General features: G+C 45.7%; 1 protein-coding gene across 1 annotated transcript in view; it reads right to left on the bottom strand.

The window, feature by feature from the left end:
* Positions 1-16,522, bottom strand: part of Vipas39 (VPS33B interacting protein, apical-basolateral polarity regulator, spe-39 homolog) — a 28,218-nt gene that overhangs the window by 4,684 nt on the left and 7,012 nt on the right. Inside the window, exons 4-16 of the mRNA XM_052185328.1 lie at positions 16,114-16,254; positions 14,680-14,718; positions 13,395-13,459; positions 10,918-10,974; positions 9,586-9,678; positions 9,127-9,160; positions 7,879-7,981; positions 6,684-6,711; positions 5,454-5,527; positions 3,646-3,721; positions 2,927-3,061; positions 1,674-1,715; positions 1,119-1,208 (exon numbers count right to left, since the gene is read on the bottom strand). Of these exons, the coding sequence (XP_052041288.1) occupies positions 1,119-1,208; positions 1,674-1,715; positions 2,927-3,061; positions 3,646-3,721; positions 5,454-5,527; positions 6,684-6,711; positions 7,879-7,981; positions 9,127-9,160; positions 9,586-9,678; positions 10,918-10,974; positions 13,395-13,459; positions 14,680-14,718; positions 16,114-16,254 (977 nt within the window). The remainder of the gene's footprint in view (positions 1-1,118; positions 1,209-1,673; positions 1,716-2,926; positions 3,062-3,645; positions 3,722-5,453; positions 5,528-6,683; positions 6,712-7,878; positions 7,982-9,126; positions 9,161-9,585; positions 9,679-10,917; positions 10,975-13,394; positions 13,460-14,679; positions 14,719-16,113; positions 16,255-16,522) is intronic.

The raw sequence follows: 16,522 nt of genomic DNA, 5'->3' as shown, positions 1-16,522 counted from the left end.
GGTGGTACACGCCTGTAATCCTAGCACTCTGGGAGGCAGAGGCAGGCGGATTTCTGAGTTCCAGGACAGCCAGGGCTACACAGGCTGGAGAGATAGCTCAGAAATTAAGAGTATCTGTTGCTCTTGTAGAGGCCCTGGGTCCGAATCCCAGAACTCACATGGTAGCCCACAACTATAACTCTCACTTACATGGTACATTGACTCACATAAATCTAAAAACAAAACAAATAAAACCCTAAAAGCAGTAATGAGCTAATTTAAAAGTGATGTATATATAGCAGATATTGATGATAATATAATTTTACTAATACTAAATTTCTTGGGGCTGGAGAGATGGCTCAGTAGTGAAGAGCACTTACTGGTTTTCCAGAGGACCTAGGTTCAATTCGTAGCACCCACACGGTGACTCAGAACCACCTATAATTTCAGTTCTAGGAGCCTCAATTCCCTCTTCCTACCTCCTTAGGCATGCAGGCTAATGTCATGCACATAGAATAAAAGTAAATCTTAGAAAACAAAATCATCACTGTAGATTCAAACACTTCAAGATAAATAAATAAATAAATAAATAATGTCTTGAGATGTAATACATATGAGACAAATGCTAATATTAAAGGAAAAAGTGTTACATATACAGTGTACTTTCAAATGATTCTGGAAAAAAAAATGTGTATTTAAAAACAAAGCAGCTGGGCTGGAGAGATGGCTCAGCAGTTAAGAGCACCGACTGCTCTTCCAGAGGTCCTGAGTTCAATTCCCAGCAACCACATGGTGGCTCACAACATCTGTAATGGGATTTGATGCCCTCTTCTTGTGTGTCTGAAGACAGCTACAGCATACTCATATACATAAGATAAATAATTCTTAAAAAAAAAAAAAAAAAAAAAAAACCCAAACAAACAAACAAAAAAAAAACCAAAGTAGCTAAATAATACATCAGAATGTTAATCGATTAGTAAATAAAACAGTGGCCACTATACTCTTCTTTCAAATTTTCCTTCCATGTAAAACTTTGGAAATGGGGACTGAAGAAACCTCACTGGCACCAGGAACTCATGAGGCCTGTGAAGGAAGGCCTTGTCTCCACAGCCTCAGAAGCCCAGGGTCAGGGCACCCACCTTAGTGGTGAACAGGGCATCAACATCATTCCAGGCTCTAAGCTTGGCACGCGCAGCCAAGGCTGTCAGCACATACTGCTTGTCTGGGATCTGAAGAGCAGAAACCAGGAAACAGTAAGAAGATACAGAAAGCATCCATGGATGTTTGAACATTCTAGAAAGCATATGCACTTGCTGATACCGATCCTAACCCTTCAAAGCAACCAAGTCTGCAGTCATCAAAGACCCTTTATGTCAGCCGGGTGGTGGTGGCGCACGCCTGTAATCCTAGCACTCTGGGAGGCAGAGGCAGGCGGATTTCTGAGTTCGAGGCCAGCCTGGTCTACAAAGTGAGTTCCAGGACAGCCAGGGCTATACAGAGAAACCCTGTCTCGAAAAAAACAAAACAAAAAACAAAACAAAAGACTTTTTATGTCCAGCCCAGGGCTGAAGTTTCCTCTCACTTTCCACTGTCTCCGAACTTTCAGAACCACAGTATACAGGTTACCAAGTGACACACACACACTCCATGCAGTGCTCTAGCACTACTTCACACACCAGCCCCTGCCATGCTACCTTGAATGTTTTCTTCAGGTTGACTGGACTGCTGAAGGTACCCTAGGATGCAATGGGACAAGAAACTTCAGTGAGATCCCCAAATCCCTCATTTTCTTCTTCATTACACATACTCTCTATGTAAATTGTAAAGCACTTAAACCCAGACATTACTTTACAAGAAAATCTCATCAGGTCTGACGAACACCACACACCCTACTGCATCAGGAAGACTAGTGAGTACAACATTGTGTTTTCTAGTCCAAATTTCTTGTGTCGTTTCCATTTCCAAAATTTCTGCTCTCCTACCCTCCTTCTCTTTGTTTTTCAGATTTTTTTCCTTTCTTTTTGTTTTTCTGCTAATACAAGTAAGAGAAAAGCATACTTGTGAGGGTTAAGTCAAGTCCAAACTTTTATTTTTTTAATTTTTCTATTTTTCTGAAGATTGATTGATTGATTAATCTGTTTTCAGACACTCCAGAAGAGGGCATCAGATCTTGTTACAGATGTTTGTGAGCTGCCATGTGGTTGCTGGGATTCGAACTCAGGACCTTTGAAGAGCAGTTGGTGCTCTTATCCGCTAAGCCATCTCTCCAGACCAAGTCCAAACTTTTTAAAAAAAAAGAAAAAGGGTTGGAGAGGTGACTCAGTGGTTAAGAGAACTGGCTGCTCTCTCATAGGATCTATTGGCTGCAATTCTTAGCATCCACATGCCAGCTTACAACCATCTGTAACTCCAGTCCCTGGGGATTAGATACCCTGTTGGGTCTCCATGGGTACCAGGCATGCACCAGTACTCAGATATACATGCACGCAAAACACCCATACACATGTCTTTAATCCCAGCAGTCAGGAGGCAGAGGCAGGTGAATCTCTGAGTTTGAAGCTAGCCTGAACCAAAGAGCAAGTTCCAGGAGAGACAGGGCTACACAGAGATCCTGTCATGAAAAACCGAAGCAAAAAAACAAAAAAAACGAAGCAAAACAAAGAAACAAAAACACCCATACACATAAAATTAAAAATTCTTTTTTGGCAATATGAGCTTTCCATAACCAGCTCTCCTCTATCTCCTGCTGCTAAGAGAGCCAGCACCAAAGACAGCAGGAGCTCTGCTGGGGTGCCAGCCACACATGGCCGGCCACACAGGCCTCATAAACCTTTTTCCCTCTTGGCTCACTCTGGCTGAGAAGTTTCTGGATGATTTCTGAAAATTGCACAAGCCCACTGACAATCCCTCACAATCGAACAATGCTCTGTTCTTACTCCCCCTGTACCTCGGACTCTGTGTAGTGATAGAAGCAGGCGTAGAAGAGTGTCGTCACTAGCGGCATGTTGAGAATGGAGGCTTTACGGGGGTGCTTCCGGAAGATATCAGTCTGCCCTGAAGACTCCAGGTGCCGGTCATTCGCCTGCGGAGGAGTCAGCCAAGGGCGAAAGGAACAGTGTCCACTGGCAGAGGCAGGAAGTGCATGCACCAGTGCAGCAGCTGCTCAGGATGCCCCAGAGAGGGCTATAGATATTCAAGTTTACTATGATTTCAACAGCTTAGCTTGGCGTTGCATGCCTATAATCCCAGCACTTGGGAGGTGAAGCAGGAAGAGCAGGAGTTCACGGCCTCATTACACAGTCCAGGCTGGGCTCTAGGATATCTTATCTCAAAACAAAAAACAAAGAAAAAAATCCAAAAAAAAACAAAGAAAGGAAAGAAGGGAGAGAGAGAAGTGAGAGGGAGGGAAGGAGGAAGGAGGAAGGAGGAAGGAAGGAGGAAGATATTTTGGAAGTGGAAATGACACAAACACTCCGGTCTAGAGGACACAATGACTACTTCCAGGCTAGCAGCAGGTCAGAGAGGAAAGGATGCCTAAGGATAATCAAGAAAATGAGAGAGAGCCAGAAAGCTGGGCCAGAAAAGGACATGAACAGAGCTAGGAGGCCTGGATGCTGAACGGCTCTGAGCCTGGGCACAGAAGCAGCGAGCAGACGGGGAGCTCACCTCAATGATGATCTGGCGCTCCAGCAGTGTGTAATGATCTTGGACATGTGCAGAGTCTTCTGCTGAAAATGGCAAACTGGTAAAGGGCCACAAGATTAGTACTTTTTTCTATGTGAAAAGCAAAACAAATCCAACGATCATTACTAAAACCTTCCGAGCTCACAGTTTTTAACAAGTTTGATCTCAATGCACCTTCTCAGGATCCTTTAAGACGGAGGAGGTAGGAAAGCTAGAGTAGACTTTGGTCTAGATATTGTATTTGAGATTTGCTGACTGGGGCTGGGGATGTAGCTCAGTTGGTAGTGCTGGCCTAGCACGCATGAGGCCCAGGATCAGTCACCAGCACTGCACAGACCAGGTGAGGCGGTATATGCTCATACCCCAGCTTTCCCAGCGTGGAGGCAGGGGAAGTAACATATCAAAGTCATACTCAGCCTGGACCACAGGATACTCTTTTGGGGAGGAGGGCGGAAGGAGAGGAGGGAAGGGAGGGGAGAGAAAGGGAGGAGAGGGGAAGGAGGGAGACAGAGAAAGAGACATAAACTTTGAAAACTCAAAAAGAATCTTCTCAAAGTCCACAAAATGCACAGTTGTAAGTGATTTTGCTGTGGAGTGAGTAAGAACCAGCCTGTTTGGGGAGTTAGCTATTTGGTGAGTGGGTCACAAAGCTAGAAAGCCAAAACAACCACCCATTGTCAACGTGCCCACAGAACTTGCTGAACTCTACTGAACCTGTTAACTACTTTTAGAGCAGAGTAGTAAAAAGCAAATTAAATTATATAGCATCGCGTAGGTTGGAAAATGAACAATGATTGCACTGATCCACAGAAATGTCAGTAGCCAGATGTGGGGGCACATATCTGTAATTCCTGCACGTGTGAGGCGCTAGGAGGTTTAGGAGTCTTGGTTACACAGCCAATTCAAAGCCACCTGAGCCCACGGCAGTGGAAGGTACCTCTAACCTTCAGTTCAGACCTCTGTCCTCTACACAGTGATGCCTGTTCCTCTACTCACTACAGAAGGAGTCCTGACATCAGCGACGCCGACCCAGGAAGGGCGGACCCTAGCTCTCTATCAGGTAACACTACAATTCGAAGGTTCATACACAAGCAGATTCTAAATGTGACCCTGGGGGTTCTCTCTAAGGAATGGCAGAAACAAGTGTGAACAGTGAACCTTGAGAAGCAGGGGTGCTGAGGGGCTATGTGGCTTGGACAGATACTGAGATGCACATTTCACCCAACCTATGGAAACACTTTCCTATACCAAAGGCACATAAATAATAAGATCCATATGCAGTTTCACATTTTCATTTTATAGTAGATCATAAAATAATTTATCATCAGGGCTGCAGAGGTTAAGAGCACTGGTTGCTCTTCCAAAGGATCCGAGTTCAATTCCTAACACCCACACAGCAGCTCACCGTTATCTGTAACTCCAGTTCCAGGGGATCTAACACCCTCACATGACATACATGCAAACAAAACACCAATGTATATAAAATAAATAAGCCATTAAAAAATTATCATAATTTTATTGCCAAAACCAAGGATATGTGAGAACCAAAGTTCGAGAACAAAGACAGTCTTTCTAATTCAATACGTTTAGCTTTAGGGAAGATCCTATTTTTTTATATTTCTTCCAGTCAGTGAAAACCACTGGAGACTAGGATTTGGGAGGCACTGAGGCAGATGACCTACGAAGAGTGCTCATGTGAATCATTGTTAGCCTTCCCTTCTGAACCATACATCTCATCCTCATTTCTTCTCTTATTATATCTACAATAAACTACTTTTCCCCATACTTACCCAATGCAAGTCTTAAGAAATTCTTTTCGTTTTTCAGGGTCCTGAATGTTCAAATGCTCTCGATAATGGGATAGCTACAAAAAAAAAAAAAAAAAAAAATCTGAGCTATCACATATCTTTAAGACAGAGGGATAACACTAAGAGAGGTATAGTACTTGTCTAAGCACACATCTGAGCACCAGGAGGCATATATATGTACACATACACACACACACACACACACACACACACACACACACACACACACACACAGAGAGAGACAGAGGAGGAGAGAATACTAAGTAGTTGCGCCTGCAAGTGTGTGTGTATATGTGTGTGCCTGTGCCTGAGCTTGTGTATGTATACAAGTATCTGTTTCTTTCTCCACTGTTGTCTGCATTATTTCTTTATAGATCTATTATAACTGCGTGTGCATGCATCTGAGAGCAGATGCCTGAGGAGCCAGAAAACATCAGCTGCTCTGGAGCTGGAGTGACAGGCAGTTAGGAGGTGAGTGATAGAGGCGCTGGGAATGGAATGCCAGGGCTCTGCAAGAGTACTACATATTCTTTTGTTTTTGTTTTTTTGTTTTTTTGTTTTTTTTTTTTAAGATTTATTATATGTAAGTACACTGTAGCTGTCTTCAGACACTCCAGAAAAAGGTGTCAGATCTCATTACAGATGGTTGTGAACCACCATGTGGTTGCTGGGACTTGAACTCAGGACCTTTGGCAGAGCACTCTGTGCTCTTAACCACTGAGCCCTCTCTCCAGCCCCCACACTACACTTTAACTACTGAGCCATCTCGTCAGTTCATCCACCTTGTCTTGAGCCTGGGTCTCTCACTGAACCTGAATGAAGGCAGACTGGCTGGCTGGCAAGCCTCTGGGATCCTCTTGTCTCCACTGCCTCAGCACTGGGCTTGCAAAAGCATACCCAGTACTCAGTTTTCACATGGGTCCTGGGGATTCAAAATAAGGGTCTCATGCTAGCACTATCCACTGAACCACTTCTCCCCAGATTTTAATTAGAATTTATATGCTCTAAACACTGAAATATTTTACTCTCCAGAGTCCCCCTGGACTACAGACTATTATGTCTATGCCTGGAGACTAAGCTAGGCAGAGTTCATTTCCTAGATCTAATCCAGAAAGAACAGAAAACAATTAGCAGGAGGGCTTGGCTGCCGGGCAGGGCTTTGACTTAGATGTCTGGTCGGTAGATTCCCAAGAGAAACAAGCACATCCTTACCGCCAGCTCCTCTGTTCTGTCTAGGAACCTGGGGACAAGCAAGAGAGCAGGAGAGTTTAATCTACTGACTTCCCAGTATTCCTCACACAGGAAACACAGCTCCCCTCATGGCCTCTACACTGAGGTAACCCTACTCCTACTTTCTACCACCTTGACCCTTCAGACACCTGCTGACTTTCATGTCTACTTGTCTCCTGGTCTATGTTCTATGTAAAGCAGGCAGAGAGGGGCAGTGAGAGCATAAACACAGCCTGCCCTGGCCAGTGGCCACCTACCTGTGTGTGTGTTTACTCAGAATTAAAACACTGTTTTCTGTCTTCTGTTTCCTCTTATGCTGAGTAGACCACAATTAACAACACTGCCTTGGCACAGAGGGGTGCTTGGCAAGACCTCCTTGACTGGAAAGGAAAGCCAGAGAGAGCTAACAGCCTGGCCTTGTGGATGTCTTTGGAAAACTCCTTCTGGCCTAACCAGGTAAACTGCCTTCCCACATCAGTCTGTGGGGCAGCTGCTCATCACTGCTCTGGGCCACAAATCCTAAAGGGAGGGTCTTACACCTTTGACACCGAGGAAAGGATAAAACACGCATACAGCTTAGTCCAAGGGCAAAACGTCATCCCCATTTACTGGAATGAAACAGAAGGCAAAGGTGGTAGAAGGCCACTGAGCGACAACCCAGCCCCCTCTCACCTCGAGTCCCAGTGCAGCCCAAATCCTAATGCTTCTAGGAGACTTCCCTGGGGAATCCTGACTGGAAAGCTACAGCTCCTCCTCCTTTTCTACTGGACTCTTACTGGCATCACTTGAATAAGAGGAGGACACCTTTAATCAAGGGCTGTATAAGAAAATGCTTAGTGCCGGGCGGTGGTGGGTTTCTCTGTGTAGCCCTGGCTGTCCTGGAACTCACTCTGTAGACCAGGCTGGCCTCAAATTCAGAAATCTGCCTGCCTCTGCCTCCCAGAGTGCTGGGATTACAGGCGTGCGCCACCGCCGCCCGGTGGGGCCTGGTTCTTAACACCCTGCCATTCCACCATTCCACCAGACTGCACGGTGGTATAATTATCCCAACACACTCTTGCTTTCTAGGTGTTTCTGGAAAAGGAGTGTCTTTAATTTTTCTTGCACCCCACCCCACCCCCAGAGTGCTCTGAGAATGTACCTGATCAACTTGATAGACCCGAAGCCCAATTCTTACCTGAAGAGATCTAAAAGCAGCTTTTGGTCCCCTATTTCTTTAAGGAAATGAATGAGATGTCTCAGTGCAACCTGGCGAACCTCCAGCTCTCGGAAGAGGATCTCTGGCAGGTCAGATAGAGAAAGAAGTCAAGTTTCCTAGCACTCAAGTCTGAGTGCGGCCTCTCCATTCAGACAACCCAAGCACCATCATCTGAAAGCCCAGCACCAGCTAAGGCTGGTTCTTCCTGGGCTCCAGCCGCCATCCTTAACTTAACAGCCTGTGTTCTAGAGCAGTGTTTCTCACCCTTCCTAATGCTGCAACCTGTTAATATGGTTCCTTATTGTGGTGACCCCTGATCATAAAAATATTTCACTAGTTATGAATTTTTTTTGGGTGGGGGTTTCAAGTCAGGGTTTGTCCATGTAGCCCTGGCTGTCCTGGAACTCACTCTGTAGACCAGGCTGGCCTCGAACCCAGAAATCTGCCTGACTCTGCCTCCCAAGTGCTGGGATTAAAGGCGTGCGCCACCACTGCCCGACTAGTTATGAAATTTTATTTCATAAAATTATATAAAATCACATTAACTGTAATTTTGCTATTATATTAATTGTAACGTACATATCTAATAGGTAGGCTATCTGATCTGTGACCCCTGTGAAAGGGTCGTTCGGCCCCTAAAGGGGTCATGACCCATGGGTTGAGAATCTCTGCTCTGAAGCAGAGCACAGCCACTCAGTCAGCCTTTTAGCTCTTTTTTCTCTTTAAGATTTATTTACTTTACATACACGAGTACACTGTGACTGTCTTCAGACACCCCAGAAGAGAACATCGGATCCCATTACAGATGGTTGCGAGCCACCAGGTGGTTGCTGGGAGTTGAATTCAACAGTCAGAGCTCTTAACACTGAGCCATCTCTTCAGCCCCGCCTTTTAATTTTTATTAACACTGACAGCAGCACTTCTCACATCCTCACACACAGGGTCCCTCACACACAGGGCCCCTCACACACAGGGCCCCTCACACACATGCCCCTCCCACAAACACATGCCTCCCCCCCCTACACACACGGCCCCTCACACACGGCCCACATGCATGCTCCCAGGAGGCTAATAGAGCCCCCACCTCAAGATGCCCTGAGAGGCAGGTGTGATGTGCTCTTTGGCCCAGGCCACCCCAACTGCCTCTGCACCAGACTTGCTCCTGGTGAATTCTGCTATAAAAGCCCCACGTGCTGCTGCGTGGAGACTTCCTCAAGCCATGCTCACCTTTGCTCAGGGTCCGCTTCAGGAAGATCAGAACCTTGAGGAAAAGAGACAAAGACTGTGCATCCTCTCACAGAGGCTGCTGCCCTCCCCTCATCACCTCCCATCTAGGAATGAGGCCAGCAATGCGTTAGGGATCACTGGAGGCAGACATACCCTCTGTGGGACAGAAAGAAAGGATGGACTTCGGGACTGAGCCATGTCCTACGTGTCCACACTACCTCCTGTCTGTGAGAAGCTATTCTCACAGGGCGGGAGCCATGAAGCTCTACATAGCACAGAACAGCTAGCCTTCTGATTCCTGGTTACAACTAACAGTTCCACACAGAATGATGTTCCTCCACCTCCACCTAAGGCGGGAGCACAGCTTTCTGTGAGACCTATGCCTCAGAGGGAAAGCCAGGCTCTCGACATGTAGCCAACTTTCCGGTCAGGACCGGCTGGCGGCTACCCCCCACTTACTGCAGTGATGACGTTTCCATCGTGAATGCTCACTGCCTCCTCCAGGAGCTGCAGCTTATCCTGGAGGGAGCGGAAGCGCTCTAGTGAACAGACCTGCAGAGTAAGACCACAAGGAGTGTGTCAGGAAGACCACTGCCCAGACTCCCTGTCACGGGGTAGTGAGGGACAGGCAACAAAGGAAGCAGCCAGAGAACTCCTATGTATCACACACAGTTGGTCTCTGTGCTCTGGGAGCCTGCAGGCCCCCACACCCTATCTAGCAATGTGATGTCCTGTAGGACGCTGATGTCTTCAAGTCTTGGCAAGCCAGCACAACATCACTTATTTTTCCTTCATCTGTAGTTTCCATCCATACTAAAACCTACCCTGTGCAAGTGTATAGCTGAGCTTTGAAAGTACCTATATCCTAGTAACCACTCCAACAGACACACCAACACTTCTGTCACCCTTAGACAGCCACTCTGTCCACACTGACGGTCATGCTCTCCTGTTCCTAGCCCACCAACTGCTCATTTGCTCTCAGTCATGGTAGCTCTGTCTTTCCTAAAATTTTACACAAGGAAAATCATAACTAAATATTCAATTTTCAAAAAAAATACTTCCAAATTTCAATAAAAAAGGAGGTTTTTTTCCCAATAGTGCTAAGGTTGGAATCTTAAAAAAAAAAAAAAAACAGAAAAAAATTAAGCTCAACACTCATCCCACACCATGTACAAAAGTTAGCTCACAAAGTATCACTCTTTTTCTGTGGGGTTAGAGCAGCTTTGAGAGAGGGCCCACCAGCTGTGCATCCGAGGGTTGGGGGTGGGGGGTGAGCTTTCCACACGCTATTTCTATGCCTCTGCCTCCCCAGTGCTGGGCTTATAAGCGTGCTCTTTCACACATAGCAACTCTTTTTTTGTTTGTTTGTTTTTGGTTTTTTTGAGACAGGGTTTCTCTATAGCCCTGGCTGTCCTGGAACTCACTCTGTAGACCAGGCTGGCCTCGAACTCAGAAATCCGCCTGCCTCTGCCTCCCAAGTGCTGGGATTAAAGGCATATGCCACCACTTCCTGGCTTTTTTGTTTTGTTTTTTTGTTTGTTTGTTTTTGGTTTTTTTGCACACATAGCAACTCTTACCCACCCCTGTTTTCCCCCTCTGTGGCAAAGAAACTCTAAACCCAGAGTCAAAGATCTCACAGCTGGACTCTACCTGGAGTGGTTCTGCTTTGCTCCTGAAAACTCTCCATTTCAGGAATGGGACTGGAAAGGGAGTCAAGAACTCCTGCCCGTGGGAACACACGACTCATCTTGCCAAAGAGTCCTGTAAGAGTTTCCTCCTCAGCCGCCTTACCTTGCCCTGGCGGAGGCGCCGCACTGTGTCACTGAGGCTCCAGTCATTGCTGTAATCCTGGAAGATTAGCAACAGATGAATCAGACATTATGGGCTCAGAATTGCTAGTGAACCAGCTCGATGCCTCAAATTCAGTCTTTGCCCCCATAAGAGAAATAATCTGCAGGAAAGAATTGATTAAAAACTAAAACTGGAATGGTTGTTTTGAGTTTGGTCTTGGTTTGAGTTTCTTTCTTTCTTTCTTTCTTTCTTTCTTTCTTTCTTTCTTTCTTTCTTTCTTTCTTTCTTCCTTCCTTCCTTCTTTTTTTCTTTTCTTTTTTTTAAGTTTTTGGTGAAGGTTTCTCTGTATAGCTCTCTGTATGGCTGTCCTGGAACTTACTCTGTAGACAGGCTGGCCACAAACTCACAGAGATTTGCCTGTCTCTGCCTCCAGATGCTGGAATTAGGGTGTGCACCTCCACACCTGGCCTTGGTTTGAGTTCCTTAAGGAACCAGAGCAAGGGTGACACAGACCAAAGAGGGAGAGACCAATAACAAGGCCCAGAACCCTCTGCAGACTGATTCAAGATTCTAAACTTTATATGCAACCAGTCTGAGACCTCCAGTAGTTACTACCATTAGCCAAGAAAAGGAAATAGTTGACACATTTTCTGATCTTAGAATATAATTTCTTCCCTTTGAGTCAATTGCTTGTTTAGAATGCTTTGTGGAAATCTGATCTCCACCATCTCCCAGACCACAGTGACAATCACTCAGTTTCACATTAAACTCCCAAATGGCAGCAGGAATAGGAAAGCATGGGGGCCTGTGTTAGAAAACACACATTTTGAGTCCATGTTCTCTCCTTTCCTGGCTGGGAGAACCCAACAAAGGACTGCTGTTACAAGGCCAGTTTAGTTTTCTCACCTATAAGAGGGGTCATGTGCTGCATAATGACATTCTGGCCAATGCCTATATGACAGTTCCAAAGACTATGTGAGTACACTGTCGCTGTTCTCAGACACCCCGGAAGAGGGCATCAGATCTCATTACGGATGGATGTGGCTGCTGGGATTTGAACTCAGGACCTTCAGAAGGGCAGTCAGTGCTCTTAAATGCTGAGCCATCTCTACAGTCTAGTCTCAAAGACTTAATAGAGCTGAAAGTTTCCTGCTGTCTAGTGCTGTGTGTGAGTGTGTGTGTGTGTGTGTGTGTGTGTGTGTGTGTGAGAGAGAGAGAGAGAGAGAGAGAGAGAGAGAGAGACAGACGGTCATGTATGTGCATGTGGAGGCCACAGGAGGCTATCCTGCCCTATGTACTCTGCATCTGTTCTCATGAGGCAGTGTCTCTCAGAGAGCCTGGAGCTTGCTGTTTTTCAGCTCTGCTGGTGGCCCCTGCCACACTGAGGTCACAGAAACACGCAGTCATGCCTGCTTTATGTGTGCACTGAGGATTCAAACACAGGTCCTCATGCCTATGCAGCAGGCACACACTGCCCACTGCTACCCACTGGGCCGGCTCTCCAGCCCTTACCCCGTATCCGGGCTATACCTTCTCTACATTTACATACACAAATACTTGTCATTACGTCCCAGGGGTAATGAAGAGGCAAACAGGCTCACATTGCAACGTAACAGATGCAGAACACAGGCTATCACATATAGGTTTGTGGGAACACATCCTATGTTTACACAAAGATAAAACTACCTAACAACGCATTTCTCAGAATGTATCCCTGCCATTCTGTGACAAAGGACTGTAACAACTGCTCAAACAGCAAAGCACTTTATACTGTCCAAGTGTCACACCAATATGGAGATGTAACTCAGACTGAACATGGTGGCTTACAACTATAATGCCATCACTCAAAAGACTAAGGCAAAAGAATTACCATAAGTTCTAGACAAGAGTGGACTACTTGGTGGGTGCCAGGCTCCAGCCTGGGCTACAGGGAGAGAACCGATTTCCAAACAACAAAGTGAGGGCTGGTGACATGATTTTTCAGGGGAAGATACGTGTTGCCAAACCTAATGACCCAAGTTCAATTCCCAGACCCACATGGTAGAAAGAGAGAACCAACTCCTACAAACTGTCCTCCAAGTGCCACACTTATGCCTGGCATGTGGCCAACATGTACATGCGTGCACAAACACACATATACACTAAGGAAAGAAAGAGAAAGAAAGAAAGAAAGAAAGAAAGAAAGAAAGAAAGAAAGAAAGAAAGAAAGAAAGAAAAGAAAGAAAGCAAGCAAGCCAGGCAGTGGTGGCGCACGCCTGTAATCCCAGCACTTGGAAGGCAGAGGCAGGCGGATTTCTGAGTTCGAGGCCAGCCTGGTCTACAGAGTGAGTTCCAGGACAGCCAGGGCTACACAGAGAAACCCTGTCTCAAAAAAAAAGAAAGAAAAGAAAAGAAAAGAAAGAAAAGAAAAGAGAAATGTAAATTTAAAAATAAGTAAGCAACAGAGAGGAAAAGGGGAGAGAAATTCTGTAACTCACCCTGTATTCTCCTTTAGGCCTCCCCAGCTCTGGAGCATAACTTTTGGCTGGTGTGTCTGACAGAGCTGAAAAGGACACAGGGCAGTTTAGAAGGCACTGTACAACCTGTTTCTTATCCCTTTCCCATCCTGCTTCTTTCTCATTTGCTGTATTTTGATGCTAATTCTACTCCTGAGAGGGGCTGCAAATGAGGAGTTGCCTTGTGAACCTTTTCCCACCTTAACTTTTCAAATAAAGGCTTGAGCCAATGATTGGGCAGGAGGAAGTGGGAGGAGCTAAGAGTCTAGGGGAGGAGCCACGGGGGATAAACAGGAGAGAGAGGAGCTAAGGATCTACTGAGAGGCTGCAGAGAGAGAAGCTCGTCGCCTGGAGAAATGGCAAGTTATATGGGATAATATAGATGGAAATAGACTAGTGTAGTGGGAGATCTGCCCAATCTAGGCTTGTAGCTTGTTTTGTTAACTGATTGAGTTGAGATTTCTTTTACTGGGGAATTGGGTTGGAAACAAAGTAGCAACGTGTGTACACGTGTGTGTGTGTGTGTGTGTGTGTGTGTGTGTGTGTGTGTAGGTAGAGGGCAACTCTGAGATTAGGGATCATACTCAGGGCATCTTGCTGTGGTGGTTTGACTAAGACCAGTCCCCATAAGCCATATGCAAATGCTGGGTCACCAGGGAGCGGCACTATTGGAAAGGATTAGAATAAAAAGGTGTGGCCTTGTTGGAGGAAGTATATCACTGGGGCAGGCTTTGAGGTCTCAAAAGACCATGCCAAGCCCAGAGTCTCTTTCTGCCTACAGATCAGGATCTAATTCTCAGCTACTCTTCCGGCACCATGTACGCTGCCACACTTTCTGCCAGGGTGACAATGGACTAAACCTCTGACACTGTAAGCCAGCTCCCAATTAAATGCTTCCTCGTATAATAGTTGCCTTCATCATGGTAACTTTTCACAGCAATAGAACACTGACTAAGTTACCCGCCTGTGTATAAATTATTCTACCCACCGAGCTATCTCACTGGAACTTTTTTTTTTTAAACAAAACAAAACCCCAGGCTACATGGCCAGAGGCAGAGCCCGTTCGTTCGTTCGTTCGTTCGATCGATGTTCCTGACTGCGGCCCTAGCAGTCATCCCTGGCAAGGGGCCTGCGTGGCTTCTACCTCCCCACTTCGTACCAGACACTTGCTCTACTCACCAATCAGCACCTGTCCCCATGAGTCTCCAGGCTGTACCCAAATCACTAACATCTCCCAGAGCAATCAAGAAAAGGGGCGGATGCTCACCATCAGAAAGGGACTGGAAACTCCCAGGTCTAGTTCTACCTGAGGGAAAGAACAAGCAGAATGAGGTCAACAGTTCAGGTCAGACCACCAATGGCGGAGACACGGCACATAGAGCCTTACTATGTAATATGGAGAAACAGGGGTTAAAAAGCTTTTATTTTGGGCTGGGGAGATGGCTCAGAGTTAAGAGCACTGGTTACTCTTTCAGAGGACTGGAATTTGATTCCCAGCGCCCACATGGTGGCTCACAACCACATGTAATTCCAGTTTGAGGGGCTGCAACATCCTTTTCTGGGGTCTGTGGGCACCATGCATGCAAACAGTGAACAAATATACATGTAGGCAAAATACTCATAAACATAAATAAAAGCCTTTATTCAACTTCATAAATCTGATGTGCTAGTAAAACAGGGGTCAGAAATATATTCTAAGTGTGGTAAAATTATACATGACATACAATTTTCTACTCTCCATCTTTTAGTGTAGAACTCAGTGGCACGAAGTGCACTCATACTGTCCATCTAGCAGAACTTGTGCCATCTCTGAGACTCTGTGCCATACAGTAATTCTCCATTCCCTCTACCCCAGCCCTGAGGAAACTGCTGTCCTACCTGCTGTCTCGATGAACTGTCTACCCACCTGAATGGGGTCACACAGTATTTGTCTTGTGGTTTATTGCATCCTGTATAATTCCCTAAGGCCCATCCCTATTTTGTTTTTTTGTTTTTCGAGACAGGGTTTCTCCAGTTCGGCGCGGTCCTAGAACTCACTCTGTAGACCAGGCTGGCTTCGAACTCAGAAATCCAACCGCCTCTGCCTCCTAAGTGCTGTGATTAAAGGCGTGTGCCACCATTGCCCGGTGGCCCATCACTATTATGACATGTATCTTGCATTCCCTTTTAAGACAAAGTAGCAGTCTACTGCATGTGTATTCAATATTTTGCTTATTCTTTTAGCTCACAATGGAAGACACACTGTCTTAACCTTTTTGGTTTGAATAATACTTCTTCAAACAGCATAAAATCATTGGCTCAAGTCACTGCATTCATTTGTTTTTGGTAAGTACCTAGTTCACATGCTAGTTCACATGCTAATCCTTTGTTCAACTTTTTTAGAAACTGACAAACTATCTTCCACAGTGGTTGCACAATTACACATTCCCACCAGGGACAAACAAAGGTTCCCAACAGGATGGTATGAAAGGCAAGAAGGAATTTTGATCTAGGCAATTTCTTCAGTACTTGACACACAGCTCTCAATCTCATTCATGTTCTACAAACCCAGGCTAATATCTGGGAAATTTTCATTTCTTCAAATCCTTGCACTAAGATGCCTGCTCAAATGAGAATTCTTTTAGAGTTAATAAATCAACCTGAGCATGTTCCTGATGAAGGCAAAAAGAAAACCCCACCCTGTCCCTTACCCACTGTTTACCTCTGAAGAAGCTGCTCAGGGAGTAAGCAGAGGGAGGCTTGGGCAGCTGTGTGTAGAAGCTGTTCCGGCCCTTTAGCTGCTCACGGCCCTCGGGGGCTGGCCCGCTATTCCCAGCAGTCTCTTTGATGGACCATGAGATACCTGCAGGATGGCAAGAACTAAGCAAGCCTCCTCCAAATCAGTCCTTAACACCCAACACTCACTAGCTTTGAGCCTATATAAGAAGCCCCATTCCCTTGGCCAGCAAGAGGCCAGTCATCAAACAGGCTAATCATTAGAGAAACTGACAATGGAATGAATAAATGGAAAACAATCCAAACAACCTTAAAATAGATGAAAAGATGCTCTGCCTCTCCTATTTCTTAAGCAATTATTAAAAAAATTTACTTGGCAGATCATGTATAATATC

The sequence above is a fragment of the Apodemus sylvaticus genome, chromosome 6 (genome assembly GCF_947179515.1).
Source record: "Apodemus sylvaticus chromosome 6, mApoSyl1.1, whole genome shotgun sequence".
NCBI lineage: Eukaryota > Metazoa > Chordata > Mammalia > Rodentia > Muridae > Apodemus > Apodemus sylvaticus.
This window is presented reverse-complemented; position numbering and strand designations above follow the sequence as displayed.